The sequence below is a fragment of the Talpa europaea genome, assembly GCF_964194135.1.
Source record: "Talpa europaea genome assembly, chromosome: 11".
Taxonomy (NCBI): Eukaryota; Metazoa; Chordata; class Mammalia; order Eulipotyphla; family Talpidae; genus Talpa; species Talpa europaea.
In genome coordinates, this window is record NC_140078.1 from 72,895,054 (window position 1) to 72,921,669 (window position 26,616).

The 26,616-nt window shown below is 47.7% G+C and overlaps 1 protein-coding gene across 1 annotated transcript; it reads left to right on the forward strand.

Annotated features, from left to right (window-relative positions):
- Positions 1-1,074: 1,074 nt before the first annotated feature.
- On the forward strand, positions 1,075-24,624 carry LTF (lactotransferrin; the record flags this gene model as incomplete). Its single annotated transcript, XM_084247776.1, has 16 exons — positions 1,075-1,117; positions 3,845-4,008; positions 6,516-6,624; positions 6,941-7,123; positions 7,435-7,582; positions 8,294-8,349; positions 9,213-9,391; positions 9,802-9,976; positions 10,838-10,983; positions 12,110-12,204; positions 15,320-15,525; positions 17,016-17,157; positions 20,237-20,304; positions 22,225-22,409; positions 23,723-23,912; positions 24,506-24,624. The coding sequence occupies 16 exons, from the start codon at positions 1,075-1,077 to the stop codon at positions 24,538-24,540; spliced, it is 2,124 nt and encodes a 707-aa protein (XP_084103902.1). The 3' UTR covers positions 24,541-24,624.
- Positions 24,625-26,616: the final 1,992 nt, after the last annotated feature.

Sequence of the window (26,616 nt, forward strand, 5' to 3'; positions counted from 1 at the left end):
GGATTCACCAGAGACAGAGTGGGGAGCAGAACAGGCAGACTGACGAAATACACTGCTGAGGGGAGCAGCGGGCGAGACGGGAGAGATCTGCTGCGCCATGTGGGTTGCTCCCTGGCCGGCCGGGGATCGAACTCGTGCTGCAGAGGCTGCGGATTGCTTCGTAGTGCAGTGCTTAACCCCTTGCGCCACCAGGGAGGCCCCAACTTTTCAGGACAAACAGAGCAGAATGACAACTGGCCAGCATGACCTGTGGCCTGTGGCCCTGCGTGGTCCCCTCTTGAGTACCTCACTCCTTCACTAAGCAGCTCTGGGAGCCAAGCTCACGTTGGCACAGGCAGGGAGACCTGTGCCGAGACCCCCGTGTGCCTCACTGCACACATGGCCCGAGACACGTGTCCTTTGCTTTCACCCACTGACCGTGGCCTGCGCGACTCCCAGTGCCCTTTGTGCGAGTCCTGGTGCATCACCCAGTGCATGCCAGATGCATTCTTAGAAGCAGAATTCTGGTTTTTAAATTTTAAAACACCTTCTGAATATAGGGTTAGCTCGTTATTGAGGACAAACTATGATGTTTTTCAAAGTAAGGTTCCCATCTCCCAATTCATACTGCCACAAAACAAAACAGGGGCAGGAAGCCTGCTCGTGGGCAAGCAGGGACAGAGGGACTCCCGTGAGACTGCTGGCTCTGTTTTCTGGGAGCTTTATTGTGGTTTCAGTACACAGCCAGGAGAGAACCCACAGGCACCCCTGGTCAGACTGGGCAGCCTCGGCTATCTCTGTCCCAGGCTGCAGCTGACCTGGGCTGGGGCTGTGGGTCCTCCCTAGAACTGGGGACTGGCTGCTGTGCCAAGACGGAGGGGGATCCACCCTCCCTAATCCCCGTCCCTCAGCCATCCTCCCTCCTACCCCCCACCCCACCCTCCCGCCTTTGTTTGGTCTTCAAGGAGCTGGTGGGGGTGGGCATCTATTGAGCCACAGGGCGGGGCAAAAATCCGTGAGGTCACCAAGCCCTCGATAAAGAGAGGCGCAGATGGCAGACTCTCCATTCACGGGAGTCGCCTCAGGACCCCAGACATGAGGTTCCTCTTCCCTGCGCTGTTGTCCCTCAGCGCCCTTGGTGAGTATAGGAACCCGGGGCGCGTCCTGGTCCCTGCGCCCCTCACGGCGGGCGGTCGCCCGGGTTCCGGCACCCGCCAGGTTGGCACCCAGCGCCTGCTGCTAGGGACGCGGCGGGAGCCAGGGGCTTGGTCCCGCCCACCGGTCCTGGGAGGAGCGAAGCTCCCCGGAGCCGTCCCGGAGAGCTTTGCGCAGCTCAGAGCTCCTGGAGCCGCCTGCCCTGACCGTCCCATTTCGGCCCGCGAAGGCCACTGTACCCTTACACGCGTTTTACGAGAGAAAAATTAGAATCAGAGAGGGTGAGCAACTTGCCGGAGACACACAGGGGACCCGGTTGCCTTCTCAGCTCCTGCAAAGGGCAGTGTAGTTAGGGCAAGATAGAACCTTTTTGAGTTTCTGCACTTAAAAATTAGTCCAAACCTCTTTCCAGAGCTGCTAGGAGGAAGCGGGTGTGATCTGCTCAGCAGTGGGCACAGGTGTCCATTCCCTCCCACTGCAGAGGGGCAGGAGCAGGGGCACCCACCCTCCTGATGGCCCCCTGTGCCAGAGGGTGTGAGAGAGAAAGAAGGACCTGATTTCTCATTTGAAATGTGCCCCAAAAGGCACTAAATAGGGGGGAATAAACACCTGTTAGTTCCCTGCCCAAGTAGCCTCAGAGGGTTAGTGATGGACACTAGTGATGTAAATGTGTGTGGTGGCTTCTGTGGGGGAGTAGAGGGCCCCAGGAAGCAGCAGGAGGGCTGTGAAGGGCCTCAGCAGCTAGGCAGCATGTGGGAGAGGGGTGAGGGCGGAGGGGGTCACAATAAAGGCCAGGTGTCAGAGCCAGGGCTGCCCTGTTTCAGGGCATCTGTTCCGGCTGTGAGCGTCAAGCCTGGCAGGCGTGGTTAAGGGCAGCAGTGAGCCTGTGCTGGTTCCTTTCTCCAAATTCCATCCCCTGGATGCTGATCATCGCCCTCTTCTCTAAAGTGGATTTGGGCTGGCTAGGGCCAACTGCTCCCTTCCCCTCTGCCCCCCACCATGGGCCTGTGGATCCACAGTATAGGGTTGTGGTCATACCCCCCCCCCCCCCCCCCCCCCCCCCGTAGGGGATAGGAAGCCTTGCTTTCCTGGAGGAGGCTGTGGGCCCTGGCTCAAATCTGCACTGCATTCATTTTCACTTGGATTTTTGGTGGTCTTGGCCATAAATGTGGAGGGGTGACTTGCAGGGGCTAGGAAGCTGGGGAGAGTAACTCCTTCCCTGGACCCTGTTTTGAGGCCAAGGCATTGGGAGTCTGCAGAGAAGGAGTCTGAGGAAATGCACTTTCAGGAAGATTCCATCCAGGTTCAGGTGGACAGCAGCTGAGTTGCAGACACAGTTCAGGGGCTGGGTTGGGGATATAGAGGGTGCAGCCACAGACCTGTTCAGGGAGCACTTGGTCTTGAGAGGACACAGATTTTCAGTGCTAGATGGTAAAGGCTGTGGAAGGGGAGGCACTGACTGGTGTGTCCCTCACCTGTCTCCTGTTGTTTTGTGCTGGGGTGGGGCCTGTGGATCTTTGAAAAATCCATCAGTGGTCCCTTGGTCTCCTGGTTCAATCCCTCCCAGGGGAGGAAAGGAACCCTGGCCCCCATCCCTATTCTTGCCTGGGTTTGAGGCATGGTCTTTTGTCTTGTGGTCTCCTTCAACCCCAGGCCCCCTCCATTATCAAGCTACACCAGCTCCCTACTCCTGCTGTCTTCTCCACTGTGGTGCTTCTCTGCCAGGGTCTCAGGCACCAGTGCACCCTGGCCTCCGCCCTGGGCAGAGCTCTGAACTCTCCCCTGTGGGCCACAGCTCCACTGCCCACGGTGTGACACCTTGACAGGCACAGGACATTGTATTTGGTGGTTGTTTTCCCATTATTGAATTGTCAGAGTTCATTGTGTTTTCTCCCAGTTTATTACTTGTATTTTTATGCTTTTTTTCTGTCTTTTGAAACACATACATTTTGAATTTTTATAGGTCCAATTTATTATTATTTATTATTTTATTTATTAATTTCTAAAATTTATGGACTGCATTTTTGGTGTGGTTGTTAATTAATTTTTGCCTAACCCAAAGATCACAAAGTTTTACTCCTGTGTTTTCTCCTAAAAGTTTAATTGTTTTATATTTTACACTAAATTCCATGATGCTAATTTCAGCATATGGTGTGACGTGGTGCTCTAATTTCATCTTTTTTGCATGTGCATATCTAATTGTGCTGGCTCCATTTGCTAACGGACTATCTTTTCTGTCAGTGGATTACCTTAGCATCTTTGTCAGAAATCACTTTCTTTCTGGGGTAGTGCCAGTTGACACGACAATCTAGAAAGACCTGGATTCTAGGCAGGACTTTGTCACTGCTAAACAGTCCTTCACACCGGCTCCTTAAGACCCAATTTTCACATCAAGAAACCAGGAGAAAAATTGCTTTCCTCCAAGGTTTAAGTGGATGGAGAAAGTAGATGGAGAACTCCATCAGCTAATACGAGCGGTCATCATCATTTTTTAGGGTAAGGAATGTGTCAGTGTAGGAAGGGAAGGAATCCAAAGACTGATTGTCTTCTAGTTTATTGAGAATCCCAGCCTTGTGGCCAACACTAAGTGCTCATTAGGCCAACAGACGCATCATTGCGGAGAGTGGCCTGACTTAGCCACAGAATGGAGAGGAGCAAACATGGACAGTAGTTAGTAGTTGAGCCCTTACTCTTGGTCTCTTTCTCCCAGGACTGTGTCTGGCTGCTCCTAAGAAAAATGTTCGGTGGTGCACCATTTCATACCCAGAGGCAGCAAAATGTGCTAAATTCCAGAGGAATATGAAAAAAGTAGGTCGCCCCTCCGTCACCTGTATAAAGAGAACCTCCCACCTTGAATGTATCCAGGCCATTGCGGTAAGTCAGTGCCACATGTTGGGTGGGACAAAATGGAATGCAAGGGAAAGGGATGGAGTGACGCAGACAATGTGACCTTCCCTACTCCCTCTGCTTGTCTCCCTGGGCACCTGTAAGTTGGGGACAGCTCTCTCTGATAGGACGTAGTACTGTTTTGAAAGTAGAAATTAACACTCTAAGGGGAAACTGGGATCTCACAAAAAATTGTTAATAACAACTGTGCAAAAATTGATGAATAGGTAGCATTAGTCAAAGTCAAGGTTACTCTGACCTTCACAAGATCATTATCTCCAGACCCTAGGAGAAATAAGCTCAGCTGGTCATTGTCATCATCTCACATTGGTAGGGCAGGGCCTGCCAGGACAGTGGGCACTGAAAAAAAAATTTGGGGGGAGGAGGGGGAGAGAGAGAAAGACAGATATCATGACCTGTGGATGACTTCAGATTTCTTTTGTTTTTTAAGATATATGGTATCCTGAAATAGTTTTTTCTCATTCACCCAACAAATATGTTCTGTACACCTGCCCAGTACCATAGTTGTGTGTACTTGACATAGCATAGGCTGGTTAACTTGTTTAGGAGTTTCTCATAATGTCAAGGATCATCATAACATTACTTAGAGGAAAATGTCCAGTTTCATCAATGTTTTAGGCCATTATTTTGGACAGATAGCACCAGCATTTCCTGCTGACTTAAAATGCAAATTCCTAGGTCCTATTTAATCCATTCAACTGGAATAAGTGCAAATGAGGTCACAAAATTTGCCTTCTTAACAAGAACCCCTACTTCAAGTTACTACATACCATGTCTCTAAGTAAAGTCGAGATAGATTAAATGGTTAGCATAAAAAAGTGTTATTGAAAAACAATAGGGGACTAGTTGATTTGCAGAACTGTGGTGGGAAATCTCTTAGCTTTTAAACAATGGGCCAATTCCTGAGGTAAACTGACAATATTTATGATATAAAAATTTAATTCATAGTCATTAAAAACATTTAAACAGAAAATCTAGAAAGCACCAGAGTGAGTATGTGCCTGTTCTGACAATGATTACGACACCCACTCTACGAAGAACTACTTCATATTGGTAAGAATTGTGAGATCATATCAGAAAAATGACAAGAACAGAGTATATAGCCAGAGGGAATTTATAATTAATAAAAATTATTGTGAAATGTTCTTAATAATAAGAGAAATACAAGCCTAAATTGTTTGTCAGCACTTGCATTTTCTTTCTTTTTTCTTTTTCAAAGATTTATTTTATTTATATAAGAACTGGGGTACAGGCCAGATGTGTGAGAGGGTGAGAGGATTCACCAGAGACAGAGCGGGGAACAGAACAGGCAGACTGATGAAATACACTGCTGAGGGGAGCAGCGGGAGAGACAGGAGAGGTCTGCCTTGCCTTGTGGGTTGCTCCAAGGCCGGTGGGGATCGAACCGGCGTTGCAGAGGCTATGGACATCTTCACAGCGCTGTGCTCAACCTCCTGCGCCACCAGGGAGGCCCCAGCACTTGCATTTTCTAAAGTTATAATAAAATGAAAGGCTGTCCTGCTGGTGATTCTACAGTGAACCTGATCCTTATGGCTGTTGGCATTCTACTATCTATCTATCTATCTATCTATCTATCTATCTATCTATCTATCTATCTATCTATTTATCTATCTATCCATCCATTTATCTATCTATCTATCTGTCTTGGCTATTGACATTCTAAATTGACATTAGGAATCTTCTGGAAAGCAGAGTGACAACACAGCCAGGGGCAGGATGATAAACATGCTTATTGTCTGGCTTATTCTCTGGGACATGACCCCTTTCTAGGTGAGGTTGCCATGGAAATAGATGGACTTGGATCCAGCCTCTTGTCCCCAGGCAACAGGTCATCAGAAGGAAAAAAGCTATGAGGACAAAGCCATCCATGAGAGTAATTTTAATAGCAAAAAAGTGCTGAACATTTGAGGAATTATTTAATGACTATGGAGCAATTACATTATAATAAAATATTATGCAGTCAGTAAATTCAGTAAAGGCTCTACAGAAGTAAGAACATGCAGGCTATTGTCAATGAATAAAGCAGTCCACAAAGTGTGGTCTGTGCCACACCGCAGATCAGAGCACGTGAGATGTTACATGCCCCAAAGGATGAACATGGTTCATTCTTAATAGATATCATTGCTATTCAATAAAAAGAAGCTAAAAGAAATAAATACAGGGGAAAAAGAATTCAGAATAAATAACTTTTAATATAAATGACTGTGAAGGGCACATGGGTGGGCTGACAATGCCAGGAGGCACGTGACAAGGAGGCAGTGTGCCAACCCAGGAGTGAAAGCAGTTGGGCAGTGCCTGTCGCCCAAAAAGAGGGACCTCAGCCGGGACCGCTTCATGGACAGAAGTGGACGCGATGGGTCTTCCAGCCATGGAGCCTTCCCATGTCCTGAAATCTCACTTGCTAGGTTTTAGCAGGTTTTCTCCTGAAGCCCGTGTGGCCTCTTTGCTTTCAGGCAAACAAGGCAGATGCCGTGGCCCTTGATGGTAATTTGGTGTTTGAGGCTGGCCTGGCCCCCTACAACCTGCACCCAGTTGTGGCTGAGTTCTGCCAAACCAGAGCAAGTAAGTTCTCCCTGGGGACTGGAAGCTGGCGTGGCCTTGGCCTTGGCCCTGGGTCTCTGTGTAGTTAGTGTGGGTGAGTCTGGTCAGTGGGACCTTGGACAGCATCACACTTTGAGGGAACCGAGTCACTGGGACCTCTGGGCAGGTGCTGACCCACTGGGGGAGGACATGTGTGTGCTTCCTGGGCAAATAGCATGTTCTGGGCTGTTCACCACGAAAGCCAGTGTTGGGGTCCCCTTCCCACCAGGGGAGGGTGGGCGGTTTTCCTCCCTCTGGTCCAGGTTAATGGCTTTCAATTCTCTCTCCCTCTTTGCAGAGCCCCAAATCTACAGTTATGCCTTGGCCGTAGTGAAGAAGGACAGCAGCTTCCAGCTCAACCAGCTGCGAGGCGTGAAGTCCTGCCTCGCGGGCACTGGCAGCACCACTGGCTGGAATATCCCTATGGGGGTACTTCGTCCATTCCTGGACTGGGCAGGACCACCCGAGCCGCTTCAGGGAGGTAAGATCATGGTGGGTGGATTGTGGGTGACCTCAGGCAGGGGTCTCTCCTCTAGTTGCATACACAAGCCACTTGGAGACCACATAGGCAGCCGGGGCAAACCCAAGGTGGGGTGAAGCTGAGCACTGGCAGGTCTACTGCATCAGCAGCCTTGGAAGGGGGCTGCTGAGTCTGGTCCCACCATCTCTCTGAGTGCCCAACCTCACCAAGAGGGGTGGAGGACAGGGTCTGCTCACGGGAAGCCATGGCAGAGGTGAACTGGCTGTGCTGGGGGCTGGCTCATGCTCAGTCCACTTCTCTCTGTTCAACAGCTGCGGCTAAGTTCTTCTCCGCTAGTTGTGTCCCCTGTGCGGATGGAAACCACTACCCCAGCCTGTGTCGCCTGTGTGCAGGGACAGCGGCAGATAAATGTGCCTGCTCTTCCAGGGAACCCTACTTTGGCGATTTGGGTGCCTTCAAGTGAGTGAGACTGTCTTTCCTCTTCTCCCCAGTGGCTCAAGAGCCACATGTCCTCAGACCAGCAGATCTTTTCTTTGGTCCCCAATACAGCTCAGCCTGCTATTAGGGTTGGCAGAGGAGGCTAGTTCTGTGCTGCGCAGATGGAGAAACTGAGTCCAAAGAGGTTGCTGACTTGTCCAGGCGTGTCTTCTCCAGCTCCCTCGGCCTCTGCTGTGCCCCTCACCCCTGTGCAAGCCTGATAACCAGTCACTCAGCTGTGGCTCCCCCAGCTCCCCAGAGGATCTCTTATCTGCTTTGCCTTTGTGCCCCCCTGGGTTTCTCTGCTGTCATCTGCCCCCTGGGCACAGGCGTGTTTGCAGGAGGCCTCCTCAGTGTTCCCCAAGCGGCCTTCAAAGAAGGAACCACACAGCCAAGGATATGAACTTTTATACTCTGTTTCAACATTTTTACATAGAAAAAAAAAAAACAACAACATTTCGTCCTATCATCCCTTGGAGTGGAGTGACAGGGTTCTGGCCAGCACCTGTGCTCTCCCTCAGGAACTCCAGGAGGGCGCCCCGTCACCTTCCCAGTTGGGGGAACCCTCAGAGTCCATACCCCTGGGGACGGAGCAGATGACCACAGGAGACGCATGCCAGGCCTTGTTCCACAGGAGGCACAGGAGGCACAGGAGGCACCATGCTGAGCTTCTGGGGCTTTCTCTTTTCATAGGTGTCTGAAAGACGGGGCTGGAGAAGTGGCTTTTGTCAATGAGAGGATACTGTTTGGTAAGAACAGGGAGAAGAGCCATGGGTTCTGCCTCCTTTTGTTTTATTTTACCATAATTCTGGATACTGAGCTAATATGATTTGTCAGTTCTTGACACACTATAGCAAGGTTCCCTATAGAACAGCTTTTATGTTATGCTTTTTCACGTGTATGGTCTCGCACAATGTAAGTGATGTGTGTGTTTTTAAGCTCACGGGCGTTTTACTGAGCTCTAGCAGCCGTGCTGCTCTCAAGGTTTCTCACTTGGCATTTGTTTTACAGATTTATCCATGTTGTACACACGCTAGTCGAGTGGTTCCAGCAGTTGAGGGTGCTCCGTGGAAGGTGTCCATGAGATTTTATACGCCTGTCACCCCAGGGATGGTCTAGGTCATGCTGTTCTTTCCTCTCCATGACTTCAGACACCTGCATGGCTCATGTGCGGGTGTGCCCTCCTGCTGTCCTGCTGGAGAATGTCCCTGAGCGACCACACACCGAAGCACACTTGCAGGATATTTGAACATCTTGCACCCAGGGCCAAGGGGGACAGACCCACCACATACACCCATTTTGAGGCGGGTTTGCCTTGGAAACAGACAGGTGCAGACCCAGCCTCCTTGATTGGCCAGGCAGCAACGGCGACACAGCCAGGGCAGTCCATGCTATCCAGTCAGCAGGACACTGGGCTGACCCCAGGCTTTCTGGGATTTGTCTTCACCTTTCTGCATGTTCTGGAGCAGTTCACTGCCTTTCTGAGCCCCAGTTTTGTTGGCTGTGCCAGATGTCTCTTCTTGCTCCAGTGCTGTGGGGAAAGGGGAATATAGCTTAGGATGAGTGCCTGCAGTAGCTCATCTGGGCACCCCCCCATCGCCTTAACCCCCAGAGAGCCCGCCAGACAGCGTTGACTGGGACCAGTACGAGCTGCTCTGCCCGGACAGCACCCGGAAGCCAGTGCACGCGTACAAGGACTGCCACCTGGCCCGGGTCCCGGAGCACACGGTTGTGGCCCGAAGTAGCAATGGCAGGGATGACCTGATCTGGGAGCTTCTCCAGAACGCACAGGTATCCCCATTCTTCCCCAGCTGCTTGGATTTCGGGTGGGGGAGTTTCCCTCCCTAACTTCTGCTGCTGCTGAAGTCCTCCTGCGGCCTCACTGCGCCGGGTTGAGAGCCTGGCAAACTGCTCGCTGAGGAGGGTGGACAGCAGGGCAAGGAAGCCTTTAGCATTTCCAACCGACAGTGCCTCAAGGGCTGGAGCAGAGGCAGGGGGACGAGGCTGCCATAGTCTCAGGACTTGGAGATGTTTGGAGCGTGGCCATTTCCTAAAGAATCAGCCATAGCTGAGCTGCATGCAGGGGCAGCTGGGCCCCTCCGCAGGGGGAATCCTCCTGATCTTCCAAATCCTTTTCAACACTGTTGTTATGTTTCCTCCCTACTTACCACTGACACCATAATTCTATTTTCCTTCACTAGGAGAGGTTTGGAAAAGGCAAGTCTCCGGCGTTCACACTCTTTGGCTCCCCTCCTGGGCAGAAGGACCTGCTGTTCAAAGATTCTGCCCTCGGGTTTTTGAAGATCCCCTCAAAGATAGATTCTGCACTGTACCTTGGCTTCAGCTTCCTCACCGCCATGCGGAACCTGAGAGAAAGTGAGTGAGGACCAGGGTTGTGGGGGTAGCTAGGTGGGGGGAGAGAGAGGGGACTCCTCCTGGGAGCACCTTCCTCCTCCCCCAGCTGCACTGCTCCATCTCTCACCACTGGAGGTCTTCAAGGTGCTAGGTGGGTGCAGGTGCCAAGGGCCAGGCCTTGTAACCTGTGGGAGTGTCTCCAAACCAGCGGGCTGGCTCCTGATGAAATCTGCCACATGTCCTCTGCACATCAGCCTAGACAGAAAAATCCATTTGCCCCATATGAAGTGAGAAATATAGACTGGGATCAAGAGCACCGGGCCCTCCTGGGATGCACCTGAGGCCTGCTGGACTGTCGCCCCAGGCCCCGGGGGTTGGACTTAAATGGGGATGCCGAGGCAGGCCAGCTCAGCTGTGTCTCATCCTCTGCTGGGGAGGCCTCTGGGTGGGTTGGGAGCTACCGTGTAGTTATGGTGGCTGAGTACTCCAGTGTTGTCAGAGTTGGGTTCCAGGTCCCCTAGGCCATCTTTTGGGGCTGCCACTGTCTCTGTGCCCTGAAATTTTTATCCTGTGGGACAGAGATATTGGGCAAGTCGTTACAATAAGGATTGCTGTGGATTAGAAGCCACATCTCCAAAGGAAGGAGAGTGAGAAGCAAAGTGGGAAGATTCCTCCACCTGAATGGGTTTGGAAATCTGAGCGCCGAAGGGGAGGGGCACAGGGGCCAGCTCTCACCAGGAAGAAGGGCTTCCTGTCTGGTTGGAAGGAGGGTGTGAGCTGGAAGGGTATTCTCGGGGATCCGGGCTCCAGGCAGGTCGGTGGGCTTTGGTGTCCCTTGCTAGGCCCAGGGCACCTGCCGATTGGCTGTGTCCCTCCGAGCAGAACAGCAGCTGCAGCATGAGCAGGTGGTGTGGTGCGCCGTGGGCAGCAATGAGCTGCGCAAGTGCACGCAGTGGAGCAGCCTGAGCGACGGCAGTGTGGCCTGCGCCTCGGCCCCCACCCCCGAGGACTGCATCACCCTGGTGCTGGTAGGTGCTGCCTGCGCTGGGGCCCTGCGCCACCTCTCCGTGGGGCACCTGATTCCTCAGAAAGTGATGGGGAGCAAAGAGGCACTGCCCCCAAGGCCAGGCAGGGATGCCCGGGAGGAGCTCCAGGCCAGTGCAGTGTGCAAACACTGTTCAGTGTGCAGTGTCAGAGTATAGTGTGCAGTGTCAGAGTATAGTGTGCAAACAGGCACAGCTTTCTGTTTCAAGCACACATGTGCACACACACACACACACACACACCCCTGCATCTTGCCAGCTGTCCACTCCTACTGATGATTATGGCAGGTCACTTGGAAAATACAGAAAAGTAGGTTATAAAATAATAAAAACCATTTATGATCTCAAGCAGAGACGCCACAGTTAACGTTCTGATAACTTCCCATTTTCTCAGCACGTCTGTGCATCTGCTTGTTATGCAGGTTTGAAGTCCTTGTTTAACAGGCTATGAGGGTCATTTTCCAAAATGAATATATAGTCTTTGAAAAATACTTTAACAATGTCAGGGAGTTTTTACGTGGGTGTGGCTCAGTTTGGTCATGACTGCATTCTGCCTTATCCATTTATTTTGCTATTGCCAATAGCCCTATGATGAGCACCCTTGAATAGAAATCATCACCCACATGTCCAATTATTTTAAATATAGTTGTAGAGTTTATTACTGGACCAAAGAGGAAAATTTACATCTTGATGAATCCATATTCCATTTTTGGAGTGTGGGTCTGTGGTAGGTTGAGTGGATTATTTCTGCTCAGTGGTTAAACCACCTTGGTGTAGCCCTTTGAGTGCCAGTGAGCTGAGCCGAGGTTTCTGTCTACTTTCAGTGAGCTTGGCTCAGGTGGGCATCCCAGGAGTGCTAGGAGTATAGAAAGGTTTTAATCAGAGGACAGAAAGTGAGGGCAGCTTGGGACTGATCTTCCCAATGGAGGTGACAGAATGGAAGACATGTAGCTGGTAGAGTTAATAGTGCAGACTTTTACTTTGGGTGCTCAGTTCAAACAACCCCTCGCCCTGCTGCTTCTGGGACACTTGACATAAGGTCATTTTCTGAGAGACAGGTGGGACAGGAAACAGCCTCACTTCTTGTTGGTGATTTGGTTTGTCTTTGCAGAAAGGAGAAGCTGACGCCATGAGCTTGGATGGAGGGTATATCTACATTGCTGGCAAGTGTGGTTTGGTGCCTGTCCTGGCAGAGAACCGAAGTAAGTGGGGTGGGGGTGGGGTGGGGAGTGTCCTCTCTGGTTTATTCTCTGGGGGAGGGGGAGGGGGGAATAGCCCCACTGGATGGGTCCAGGTGGTTACATTAAGGTGGCTGGACAGACACATTCAGAAGAGATCAGGCCAGTTTAGGTTGGTTTGGCTGTGGAGGACAGATGCATTCAAACTGGAGAGCCAGGGGGAATTCCAAGTGAAAGGGGCTGTTTAACCCATACAACTTATCATGTCGAGAACTGACAAAACACAGGTTGGTTTCCTCAACTTATTTTTATTTTTAAAAAATATTTATTTGTTTATGCATACAAGAACTAGGCCAGATGTGTGTGTGTGGGGGGGTGAGAGGATTCACCAGAGACAGAGTGGGGAACAGAACAGGCAGATCGGCGGAAATACACTGCTGAGGGGAGCAGTGGGCGAATCAGGAGAGGTCTGTTGTGCCGTGTGGGTAGCTCCCTGGCCGGGGATGGAACTCATGCTGCAGTGGCTGTGGATACCTTCATAGGTTGCATTATCCTTGTGCCACCAGGGAGGCCCCAACTTATTTTTATTTGATTTTTTAAAAAGATTTATTTATTTATTTATACAAGCACTGGGTACAGTCAAAAGCGCGGGAGGGTGAGAGAATTCACCAGAGCCAGAGCGGGGAACAGAACAGGCAGAATGATGAAATACACTGCTGAAGTGATAGTGAAGGCAAAAGATCAATAGCTACATCAAATTAAAGAGCTTCTGCACAGAAAAACAGACAATAACAAAAACAAAGAGAAACCCCACCGACTGGGAGAAAATTTTTGCACACAACACTAATGATAAAGGACTGATCACAAAAATCTACAAAGAGCTGATGAGACTCAACAAAAACAAAGAAAATAATCCAGTCAAAAAATGGGCAGAAGAGCTAAAAAGAAACTTCTCTGAAGAGGAAATGCAAATGGCCAACAGGCATATGAAAAAATGTTCAACATCACTTGTCATCAGGGAAATGCAAATCAAAACTACCATGAGATACCATCTCACACCAGTGAGAATGGCACATATTAAAAAAACTAGCAACAACAAATGTTGGCGAGGTTGTGGAGAAAAAGGAACTCTCCTGCACTGTTGGTGGGAGTGCAAACTGGTCCAACCACTGTGGAAAGCTGTGTGGAGATTTCTTGACTTACTAAACATAGAGCTTCCATATGATCCAGCAATTCCACTCCTAGGTATTTACCCAAAGGACACAAACATCAATTCCAAAGAGCACCTGCACCCCTATGTTTATAGCAGCACTCTTTACAATAGCTAAGCTTTGGAAACAACCCAAATGCCCAAAAATAGATGACTGGATCAAGAAGATGTGGTACATATACACCATGGAATATTACTCAGCATTCAAAAAAGATAAACACACGCCATCTGCAGCAACATGGATGGCGCTGGAAGGGATCATGCTCAGCGAAATAAGCCAGAAAGAAAAAGAAAAATACCGGATGGTCTCACTCATAGCAGGAATCTAGAAAACTTAAATAAGGGACCAGGATAAAGAATAACTATAAGAAAGAAAGTATCAAAATCAACAAATAACTATGAACAAGAGACACTCTATGGGGGGTGGAGGGCGGGGAAAGGAGGGCTTGGGGTAAAAATAAGGGGGTTTTAATTGTATGGGGAATATAAAAATAAAATTTAAATTAAAAAAAGAAAAGAAATACACTGCTGAGGAGAGCAGCGGGCGGCAGGAGAGGTCTACACACCATTTGGGACCCTTGCTGGTGGCTGGGGATCGAACCAGTGCTGCAGAGGCTGGAGGCAGCTTCGCAACCCAGCGCTGAACCACCGAGCCACCTTATTTTTAAAAATGATTTTAGTCAAGTATAATATATATGCAGAAAAGCGTGCATAGTGTACAGTTTCGTGACATTTCACAAACTGGCACATGCCCTTATACAGTACCCAGGTCAAGGCACAGCATGTCCCCCAAGTCTCCTTGTGATCTCCTGTCACAGCCCCCTTACTCCAGCAATATCTCTCTTGACTGGGACTGTTTTTGAACTTGTATACAAGGAGTTGTAGAGTATGTGCATTTTTAATATCTCTTGTTCTGCATGATTTTTACTATTCATCCATGTAAGAGTGTATTTGTGGATCATTCAGTCTCCTTGTATACTATCCTGTGGTGGGATATGACCGTAATTATTTATGTGTTCAGCTGTGGATGGACACCTGGGTAATTTCCAGTTGGTGGCTCTGGTGACAAGTGCTTCCGTGAACCTCTGTGTCCACATCTGTGGTGAACACATGTATGCATGTCTGCTGCACGGAAATGCCCGGTGGTCTTCCGATTCTCTGTGTTACTGAACTTTAAACGTTTGTGACTTCTTAATAAATCTGAATATTTAATAATCTTTTGCTTTTCTTTTTCAGAGTCCAATAAAAGAAACTCAGATTGTGTGCAGAAACCAGATGAAGGTAAGTTGGTCACTTTCAGGCTTAAGGGTAAGTTCTTGTTGCAGGAGAAGGAAGTGGTGGGAAACTGAAAAATTCATAGAAAGAGATACAAGCATAGAAGACCCAAGTCCCTTTGAAATGCACATAATTCATAGTAGTCATACTAGTTAGTGTTTATGTTGACTTTCATACTTGGCAGAGAACTTTCACAGAGTTCCTCCTGGGGAAGGTCTTATATGGACAAGAAATCAGAGGTCAGAGTGTCCAACGGTGCCCCCACTCCATAACCACAGGTGATGCTGTAGCAGATCCCACCTGCCCTGAACCCTGATCTCTGTGCCAAACCCAATGCTCTTGTTGCCCAGTGCATTTTGCAGTTTGGTGGTTTATGCACTGTTGGTCATGCTAAGTACTCAGTGATTGTTGCTTCAGTATCCTGTAAATAAATAGTTGGTTTATAACTCAGTGACAGTTGCAGTCAGGGGTAGGCCCCTGCAATCATTTAAAGGATCAGCTTTTCTTCCTATTTTTAAGGTGTATTTCTTACACCTCAACCTATAGTAGCAACTAAAGTGTTGCTTCTATAAGTGACAACTGCCGCTTCTCTGGGGGATTCCTGGCTGGCGATACTGCATGGCCTATTTTGACCGGGTTGCAGACAGCTGCACTTCAGTCCATATGCCAGGTGCCCCGGGGTTAAGACTTGCTCTTCTGTCATCCAAGGGTATCTTGGCGTGGCAGCTGTCAGGAAATCAAATGTTGGCCTCACCTGGAATTCTCTGAGAGGCAAGAAGTCCTGTCACACTGCTTTGGGAAGGACCGCAGGTTGGAACATCCCCATGGGCCTGATCTTCAACCAGACAGGCTCCTGCAAATTTGGTAAGGAGTCCAGGGGTGCTGTGGGCGGGCAGCTCTGGGGATAAGGGGTGTTGTGCTGTGGAACCCTATGGTGGGGGGGTCAGGGGCTTGCAGGCTTAGTGTGGCCCACATCCTAACCACACACTCCAAGGTGAAAAAACTGAATGTCCATCTGCTTCCCTGCACCTTAGCAGATCCAGGTCTAAGTGGCTCATAGGTTCAGGCTTCCTAATTTAGGAAAAGGCTTCCGTCTGCCTCATGACAGTTACTTCTATTACTAAGTCATGGACTTAGTAAATGAACTGACTTCTTAACTCCACACTGCAAAGGAAAGCCACTAAGACCTCAAAAGTCCTGGCTCAACTGGAGTCATCTTTCCCTCTATACCCCTTGTTCACCTTGGTCAGCATAAGCCATGCCCTACCTGCAGGAGGCCTGGTGACATGGAGATGTCTGGCACACTTATGGCTGACCTTTTGTGCTGGTGGCCCCAAGAGTGAGACAGGCCTTCATGCAGATCTTATAAGCCAACTGCTCTCACTCTGCAGTCCCCATGGCTGTTCTGAGCTGTAGAGAAACTGACAGGATACCAGTGGGAAGCTCCCCAGACCCTGCCAGAGGTTGGCACCTGGTGTGGTGCCTCCAGAGCCAGGGCTGCACAAATCTGACAATGTTTGCCTCTTGCTCATTGGGGCAGGGCTTTCTTGTCATCATTATTTCCTCTCTTCTTAACCTATCTTGATCCATGTTAACTCCTTAGTGGGATAAATCACATGGTGGGTCAGTTCAAATTAGCTTCAGCTTTAAGGACAGAAACTCTCACACAGTAGAGGCTTAAACAAGGCAGATATTTGCATGTGCAATCCACAGGCGGACGGTCCAGAACTACTATATGACAACCTGGTGTAGGGAGTGGGGTTTCACACATCTGGCTCCTCTGAAAAATGTGGCTTCTGAGCCAGAGGGCCCCTCATAGCCTCAGTCACAACCGGAGGTCCAGTCCCTGCTTCTGCACTCCACATGCAGAATGAAGGAAGGGAAGAAGGAGCAAGACATGTGACAACTATCTTTTAAGGGTGTTTCCAAGTTGCTGGCACCCAGCGTTCTTGCTCCTGTTTCACATGGCTAGACTAGCCACAGGGCATCTGACAAGATTAGTCTTTATTCTAAGTGACCTGGTGCCCAGGTAAAAAGCAGGGCACTGAGGTAAAGGGGGAATCAGATCCTGGTGTAGCAGCCACCACCAGGCCATCAAAGCCATCGCTTGGGTCCCTGCCATGGCTGCGCAACCATAGATCCTTCCCAGCCCTGGTTCACCTTCCTGTCATTGCCTACAGTCTGATTTCCGGTCTCTGGGGGGTCGCAGGGTGATGGAAACTGTCACAACCTGAAATGGTGACTGTGTTCTCTCTGTCCTGGTCAATGTAAGAAACTGAAACCAACTTCCCGTTTGGTGAAGACTTCTTGTGTTGACTCAGAAATGGTTGACTTCCCACGTTTCTTCTTTGCAGATCAGTTCTTTAGTCAAAGCTGTGCTCCTGGTGCTGATCCGAGTTCTAATCTCTGTGCCCTGTGTATTGGCGATGATCAGGGGAAGCACAAGTGTGCGGCCAACAGCAGTGAGAGGTACCAGGGCTACACCGGGGCTTTCAGGTGAGTGCCGAGACTCAGCTCTACCTGGTCCCTCATCCTCCAGGATCTTGGTGCTGCATTTCTAAGGGCCCAGGGTGGACTGTCACAGCAGGGTCAGGAGGCATCCTGGGGGGAGGGTCTGCTGAAGGGCCATACCAGTGAGGGCTCCTTCCTCACCGCCACCACCACAGGAAGTGATAGCTGACACTGGGGCTGTCTGACCCCAACTCTGCCAGACTCCTCCCTGTGGCCTGGAGCCAAAGTCAGTCTTAGAAGGCCTCAATATCTTCATCTTCAAAATCAGATGGGTAGAGGATATGGTATCTCAAGTTCTTTCCATAGTTCTGTTTTATGGGGAAGAATTCTCTCGTCCATTGCCACCACCCTCTCCCCCAATCTCCGTCATCACTGTGTCTTATTTTCATTTTTCTCTTTGACATTGGCACCAGAAATGGCAGAGAACGCTACATTACAGGGTTATTCTTCACTAGTGAAGTGAAACATAAATCTAAAAATAAGTTTCTAGAATTCAACAGTTACAACTACTTTGTGATTCACAGTAATTATCCACAAGCGACATTTTAGAACCACATTTTAGCTGTTGCTTCTCAGCAGTACTATTAGTACTATTGGGGTGTTTGAGATGTTTGAGGTGTTTGAGGCGTTTTTCTCCATTCGCCAAGAATATATTTGACCAGCAGATGGCGTCATGTACTTGAGAAAGACAGGACAGTGGCCTTTGAAATTTTTAGTAGAAATTCAGTAGCCTTTGCTCCAGTGATGATGGGATAGATAAAACAGAAGTAAAATTTACTACCCTCCTAAAGATTCATAAAATTATTTTGTGAATGTACAAAAAATATCTTGAAGGGACTATGGATTTGCAAACAGAAGAACTGTGATATGATTCCATCAGAAATATTGAAAAGACACATCTGATGAGAATCCAAAGTAATCAAGTAGTGTTTTTATTTCCCTCCAAATCTGTGACAAGGTATTATTTTACTGGAAACACTAACACTTTACTATTTCTATTTATACTAGAAGAAAACTCTTTCAATTTTTGCTCAAATCGAAAGTTGAAAGCAGAAGTCCTAGTCACATCTGTGAACTTATTGTCATTATACTAACAACAGTCAGCTGCTTTGTCCTGATTTTTTATTATGGAAGATCTAGCCTATCCTACTGCTCATGTGCTTTTCTACCCACTAAATTCCCCTTTTCGTATTATCCAAAAAAAGATGATGTCATCTTCAGTGCTACATTATTATGAACATGTATTTTTCTTATTTCTTTGGTTTAACTCTTTATGTTTAACATTTTATGTTTCATTTAATTTTCTGTGCTTTCAAAAAAAATATCATGAATTCCCCTAATTCATCTCAAGACTCCATAGCAGCAGAGTAAATGAAACAATACCCAGCAAACAGAATGCGTGTGGTCTCAGGAGCGTTTCCCTGGGAACGTTGCTCCGGAATACCCACTTCCTCCTGCCACTTAGAATTGGTGCTCTCCAGCTGCTCGTCTGTGGTCCTGGGATTCACTTAACTATCATCCCGGGATTCCCCTTTGTCTTATTTCATGTTAAATTGCCTCTTTCTTGGATTCCCTATCATTTGCTTTCTTGGTTTTATTGGAACATCTTGAGAAATGGGGCGTAAGAGTGGCTGTTTTTCGAGTATTTAAGTCAGAAAACAACTTTATTCTACCTTTGAAATAATTTATAGTTTGACTGGATAGTTTGGTTGGAAAACATTTTCTCTGGGAAATGTTTGGCAGGATTCCCATATCTGAGAAATGGCAGTATTACCTATTGTGACAAATTCTCCCATGAAAAACAAGCAAAAATGCTTAAGTACACACACACCCAGACACACACACACACACACACATTCTTGGAGCACAGAATAACTGATGAAGTAATAAGGAGTAATTAGAGAAAAATCTAGTGGGGGATGGAATTGAAGAGCTAAATGGGGCTATTTAGTTCTGAGGACATTGACATCTGACAAATTTGAACCCAAAGTTACATACCTTTCAGGTAAGAGCGAGAAGTTTCTCTAAACGTCCAAGGGTCTCTGGCTGTTTGTCCTTATTTAGGAGTGACGCAGCAGAGCTGACTGTTCCCTAACAGTTGTCTCATCTTGCCTAGTGTGAGCCTCTCAGGGCACTTGGTTTGCATTATCTCAGCATAGAGCAGCCACGGCATTTTGCTTGGGTCAGTCACTTTCTCCAGAGAAGTGGCTCCTCCTCTCTGATTCTTGGGAGGCTGAGTGGGAGGGGAGGGGGGAGGGGCTATGATTTAAACGTCTAGGTTGGATTTTCACTCCATTCTCTGTTTTCAGTCCTGGGCCTCGGCCTTCAGCTGTGTGTGGTTCCCTAGTCTGTGGTGTTCAGATCCCGCGTCTCCATGAACACGTGTTCAGTCTTCTGTCAGGGGGGTGTGTGTGTGAGGGGGCCAGGCTTCCACCTGCACATGCTGGGAGGGCATCTGAACTGCATCCTGTCTGCCTGTTCTGCTCCCCACTCCGTCTCTGGTGAATCCTCTCACTCCCCCACACCTCTGGCCTGCACCCCAGTTCTTCCATGAATAAATAAATCTTTGGGAAAAAACCGCATCCTGTGTTGGCTCTATTCTCATTCTCAGCCACTTTCAGAGGTGCTGCACTGGGACTTCTCTCTCTTGAGATTTTCTGGAGTTCTGCACCACGCATCCGCTTTCTTCTGCACTTGCTCACTTCCACCTTCCACTGCAGTTTTCTTTGTTCTGCTGAGTTCATTCCTGTTTACCCATTTGCTTTCTAAATTCCAAACGTTGTCATTCATTATTTTCTTCTCCCCGCTACCACCCTGGGGCTTATGGATTTAGAAAAGTATCTCATTAATGTCACTGCATTGAGATTTTAGAAGGAGAGGAGGTATATATACATGTTTGTGTGTGTTCAATCTGCTTTTTTATTCATAAGTTCCTGGAAATATTTGTCTGTGTCTTTTCCATGTTTACTTCTGTGTTTCAGGTTTGGAATGTATATTACAAATATTTATGAAACCTCTAATAGCTTTTCTTCTCTGACCATGTTTATTTTCTGGAACACTGTAGGTGCCTGGTTAGTAATGCTGGCGATGTTGCATTCGTGAAAGACAGCACCGTGTTGGATAACACCGATGGTAGGTGAAGTGGCTTCCTTTCTCCAGAGCAGAGTCTGGCATTACTATGTGTCCTAGCGTTCAGATTTGCCATTAGGAAACTATTAGAACCTTTTTCACTGTTAGGATTAAGTTAATCCCCAAATTCTTCACCTCAACTTGCAACATGGTTAAGTCTAGCAGGTATCACTTAGATTTTGAGATGGAATTTTCTCACTCTGTCTCTCTCACACACAAGTGCACACGCACGCGCGCACGCACGCACACACACACGCACCCCAAGCAGCATATGTCTTCCTGGCTCTGTCTAGCCAACCAGACATGCACATCATTAGTCTGTACTTGCCTGTGGGAAACTGAGTGGAATGACACTTCAACAATTCAACAAATGCAAACAAGTATTTCCCCTTTAAGCAGGGGGCATGGGACTTCGTTGAGCTCTATGTGAGCCTTAGTCTGGAAATGCCTTGGAAGTTAACAGGGAGAAAATCCCAGGCAGATGCAGATGACAGCTGATCACCTTCCAGCCCACATTGAGTAATCACCCTGTCTTCTGATCTCCAGATGAAGATAATTGTTATGGAGTTAGACTCTTAGCCTTTGCTACCTTCTGAACCTCCTCTCTCCATAGTCCCCGCTCCACCTCCCCACCCTTCTCAGCAGCTGACTTGCCCTTTGGTCCCTGGAGAAAGAACTCCCTCAACTTTCTGCCTTGCTCCTTTAGTGAATCTGCAGTAACAACTGCTCCTCCTGCCTTCTCAGGACCCTTGGGAGACTAAGACCAGATACGTGAATCTGGAATTATCACAGTATCAAATGCACGAAGCCAAGAGAAAAAATGGAGTGTTTTCTTCAGGGGAAGAGGACAGGACAGACAGGCAGGGACCTGAACAGAGAACCTCTAATTTTGCACATGTACAGACATGCACATAATTACACTTCAAATTTATGAATTCTTAACCTAAGTGTAAATTCAATTGTCAGCTTCTCTGGCATTTTAAACTATTTTATTGGAATTAGCTAAAATATCCACATTAACTATACATAGAAGTTCCTGTCTTTTTCCTGGTTACACTAAGGGTATTTGAGTACAAAAGGAAGGAGAAAACCATTTCTTCATGAACATAAGCCAGCTCTTTCTTTTTTTGGAACCCATGGAAAATATGGCACAAGTGGAGGCTTTCTTTTTAAAAAAAATTAAAAATTTAATAGCCTTATTGAGATATAATTCACATGATATCCACCCACTCCCAGTGTACAAGTCATTTTACATTTACAGAGCTGTGCTACCACTAACAATCCAATTCTAGAATGTTCACATACCCCATAAAGAAACCCTGGGCCTATTGAGCAGTCACTTTCCTGGTCCCCCGGAGCTGGGGACCATCAGTCCCCTTTCTGTCTCCATAGATTTGCCTATGGACATTTCACATAAGTGGAATCCTACAAAACCTGGTCTTTTGTGTCAGCTTCTTTCACTTAATATCATGTTTTCAAGGTCCCTACATGTGACAGCACATAGTAGTACTTCTTTTTTAATAGCTTAATGTATTTTAATAGCAGACTTACAGGAATAGCATAGAAGACAGACAACATTAAAAAGGTACTGGCATGGAGGAAAACTCAGTTAGAAAAGTATAGTGATGGATGGAATCTACTGTATGATAAAAACGCTGCAAACACTATTTATAATAGTTGCTGTTAATAATTTCCCTTCTTTTATTGCTGAGAAATACGCCATTGTATGGCTACAGCAGTTAGGTTTGCTATGTTTGAGGTTTGGGTAGCTTGTGCAGGGCGAAGCTTTCTTTTTCTCTGTAACATCACTGCAGCCCCAGGGTAGGCACTTCAGGAGGCCAGTGGCTAGGCACATTGACACAGAAAGGACCCTTTGACCAAGCCCGGCAGCCACAACTGATGTCACCTTTTTTCTCTCTCCAGGAAAGAACACTGAAGCGTGGGCTAAAGCTCTGAAGCTAGAAGACTTTGAGCTGCTGTGCCTTGATGGGTCCCGGAAGCCTGTGACGGAGGCGCAGAACTGTCATCTGGCCGTCGCCCCAAATCATGCCGTGGTATCTCGGAGAGAGAAGGCAGAGCTGGTGGAGAAGGTGCTGCTCCAGCAACAGGTATGGGCCACCAGCGCCTCCGGCTCTTTCTTAACTCAAGGGCTTCTCTGTGATGGGGCGACCCTGAGCTAGGTGAATCAGTACATCCAGAGCCTTTCTCTCTAGTCTCTGCTAGAAACTGGCGGATGCAGTATCTGCTTCATGCTGTGGGGCTATCCCACAGTCTCAGTGGGGAAGCAGAGGCTTCTGGCACTGGGCTTTGTGGAACTGACTTACTTACCTTCTGCCTCTGGGCATGTGCTGTCAGGCCAGCCTCAGAGATGCTACTCTCCTTGTCCCCCCTTTTTGCTCTGCAGCAGAGGGAAAGGAGTGACCCATCCTCCCACAAAGTCTAGGTAGGTAGGGAGTGGTTTACCCTGGGGGTGTTTCCTGAGCAGGGGCCAACTAAGCAGTGTTGTATATAATCTGCATTTGAATGTCCACCAACAATAAACTCAGAACTGAAGATTTGAGGTTATTTATGTGGTTTGAAGGAAATCCTACAATTTCTTTAGTGTCTGTGACTCTCTATCAGAACTTTCTTTACATTAAAACATCATATCTCCAGGTGTGCTTCAAAGTGTGCTTTATTATTCCCTGGGGTGGAGGCACCATAGCTGACTTTTAAGGAGCCCTCACCCTGCACACTTACCGGGCCTGTAAGAAGTCTGCTGTCATTGAGGTGGCTGATTCTCACAACTCGCCCTGGGCATGGAGGAGGAACTGGGCTAAGGCAGGCTAGGCGACCTGCCCAAAGCAGTGACCTGGTGAGTGGCAGAGAAGATTCCTAACACAGCTGGCCTGTCTGGGAGAGCTGGTCTTTAGAATATTTGAAGGTGATCAACTTTGAGGACAGATCTCAAAACTCCTCAGCTGTTGCCTAGACACCCATAAGAAGTTCTAAAGGGAGGAAACCACAGATTAAGAAGAAAGGATACTTGCGATATAATGTATGGGCGATGACTGTAGTTAGCCCTGCTGTGTGATACGTTGGCAAGTTCTAAAGGGAGTAAGTCCTAAGAGTTCTTGTCTCGTGGGGAATTTTCTTGCCTTTTTCTTGTGCTTGTATGAGAAGATGGGTATTAACTGAACCAATTGCAGCAATCATTTTACAACATATAAAAATGAAATCATAATGCTCAAATGCCTTAAACTTGTCCAGTGAGGTATGTCAATTATTTCTCAATAAAACTGGGGGAGGGGGGGCAGAGAGCGACTCCAGAGCTCACAGCTTTCCAAGAGCTGATCTTGGATGAAAGGAACATCCACGGCTTCCCCTAGCCATAATCTCTCCTGTTAGCCTTGGCCGCTCACTGTTGACCCCTTTGACACAGGCTCGTTTTGGAAGGAACGGACGTGACTGCCCGGGCAAGTTTTGTTTATTCCAGTCTGAAACCAAAAACCTTTTGTTCAACGACAACACAGAGTGTCTGGCCAGACTCCAAGGCAAAACAACATATGAGAAGTATTTGGGGCAAGACTATGTCACAGCCGTCGCTAATCTGAGACAATGTTCTACCTCCCGTAAGTGATTGGAGCATGGGTGGCATCCCTGAGAAAGCTCCAGGGGTGCAGGTGAAAGTAGAAAGACCAAACAAAATTGCGAAGCAGTATAAAGCTGTATACCGCAGGACATTGCAAAATTTTTGATGAGGCCAAAGAATTAGAGAATAGAATAAAGGAATAGATAATTTGTTAAATTTCTATAAGCCAATAGTGACAGCCTTGGAGATTTTAGAAAGTGATCCATTTTATTCATGAAAATGAAATGTTTTGTGTGTACACAAACTTATACGTGTATATATAACACATCTACACATACACATTATGTGTGTGTGTGTATATATATATATGCATACCTACAGATATATACGTGTCTGTGGATATATGATAGACTCTTAGTACGGTGATCACACAAAGCAGGGCTCAGCAAGTATTTGTGAATGAATGAGTGACTCACAGCTGCCAGGGGAGGGGCTGGTGCAATGTGAGTGTGGCAAGCCCTTACTTAGTGGGGGAAAAGCAGAGGAGAGTCTGTTAGCATCTTCCTCCATTGATTTATTGACTTTTAAAAAAGAAATCAGTTTCTGAGTCTGCTGCCTTATTGTGTTCCACAGCGCTTCTGGAAGTCTGTGCCTTCTTGAGTGGGTAGAACCCCAGAAGATAGCCCGGCCTCCACGAGGGCGCCTCAGGCCTCAGTGCTCTCAGTCCTTACCCAGGTGCAGTAACTGTCTTCTTTCTGAAGGTGGATTGGCCAATTTCATCTGTTTTTGTAGTACCCTGCTGTCCTCTTGACAAGAAATAAAGTGAGAAATGCTGTTGGATCCCATTCCTTATAAAACTTCATCTTTTCCAGAATTTTATACTGAAAGCATGTGTCTGACCAAATACCTGTGCAGTGGAAACTTTCCTTCCAATTTTCCCAGGTCCAGCTCCTCTCTTTCCTGCAGCTTTGGGTATGATGTCCCATAGTCTGGTAGCCAAGGATAGAGCAAGCAACTATTTCCCTGGGGGTATCTGGATGGTTGTTCATGGTTGTCTCAATGTATGGATGTGTGTGCACGCATGTGTGTGAGCGTGCAGAGTGTGCGTGTGCGAGTGTAGACAGTGTGTGCATATGAGTGTGTTCTTGTGAGTACACAGTGCCTTAGGTGGTATATGGGAATATGTGTATGTTATATGTGTGTTTCTAGGACAGGGAAGGGAATAGAGTAAGAAGGGATCAGCGAAAGAAACTGAGTATTAAGAGGAATTGTATTTGGTATTTTGAATAAATTATATCATGTAGAATAAATGTATACCTGGAGATGTCTCCAGGTCCTTTTGTCCAACAAATTAGACCTGTTCTGGAGCAGCCACCGGAGGCCATGTGGGGAGGGAGGGGGCCTGTGAGAACTGGAATTCGAGCACCATCTGGGTGCAGGCTGACTCAGTGGAGGAGCGAGGAAAAGTTCAGTGTGGCCAGCACCCCACTGGCCAGGCACTGAGCTCCTCATTCAGCCTTGGTGGGTTCAGCAGCCGGGTGCGGGAGGTGCCCAGCCCCAGTGGTCTGAGACAGCGAGGCCAGATGACTTGCATTAAGTCCCCAGGAAGAGACAGACACCCTTTCCCTCTGGCTGCGGAGCAGGCACAGAGAGGCCTCCAGGGAAGTGACTCATCCCCTTCTCAGGCCATATAGAGGGAAAGATCAAGGAGCTTAGAATCTGAAATTTGGATCAAAGCTTTTCTTTCTGTTAGATGTGCCCGAGATGTTATTTTAGAGAAGAATTTTGCTTTTCTCACTGGCTATAAATAGCAGCTAAGGGATGCCCTGGTCATAGGGCCCATCTTCCCACCCCTTTGGGCTGCTGTGAAAACACCAGTGCAGTAATTTAGGGGGACTCACTGTACAGACGATGGCCTAGAGACAGGCCAGGAGATGGTAAGTGGCGGCCACGAGCAGGAGAGGGATGAGCACTGGATGACAGGCTGATAACAGACATGACAAGCCCGTCTCTGCCATGAGAGCTGTGCTATTTAAGCCTCATGCATATTGAGGCTTCAATTTTCTTTGAGGGATTGCTGTGCAGTTCAGGTATGATGTCTGTGAAAGCTCTTTATAAAGCTAAAGGCCTGTTGAAATCAGGTTTCGAGGGGTGCCTCAGACCTGCAAAGGACCTGCCGCTCTTCGGAAGGGGGATGGCAGGGGCTAATGTGGCCACAGCACATTTGACCAAAGGAAAAGTCAAGATCATTGGCTACTCAGCTGAAGTTCAAGTGCAACAGGGCAGCCTGTGTATTTTTTCAACTTCAAATTGTATTGCTTTGCCACTCGCTGACTCCCAGCGTTTCCAAATTCATTCCCTTTTTTGCCCAGAAATACAAAGACTTGAAAAGAACAGGAGCTTGTACCTGAGATACTAACCTTTCTTTCAAATGTTCCACATCAGAATTATTTTGACCAGCTAGGACTTTTTTTTTTTTTTTTTTGGCATTAGAAAATCATTTGTAAAAAATTACATTTGTAGGCAAAACAGTTTTGCTTGACTACACTTGCCACCTTCTCTTGGGCTTTTATTGTTAGTTTTCTAATGCAATAGTTTATGGAAAAGTGGCGAGGTGTGCATTCTTTTACTCTTTAGGGTAAGTATCTTCTTGTTCTGCCAGGGGAGGGAGATCCTGTTCAACTATTATCCTTTCAAGGTACCTCTGATATGTGAGGGTTGTTACAGTTGGATCATACATCACA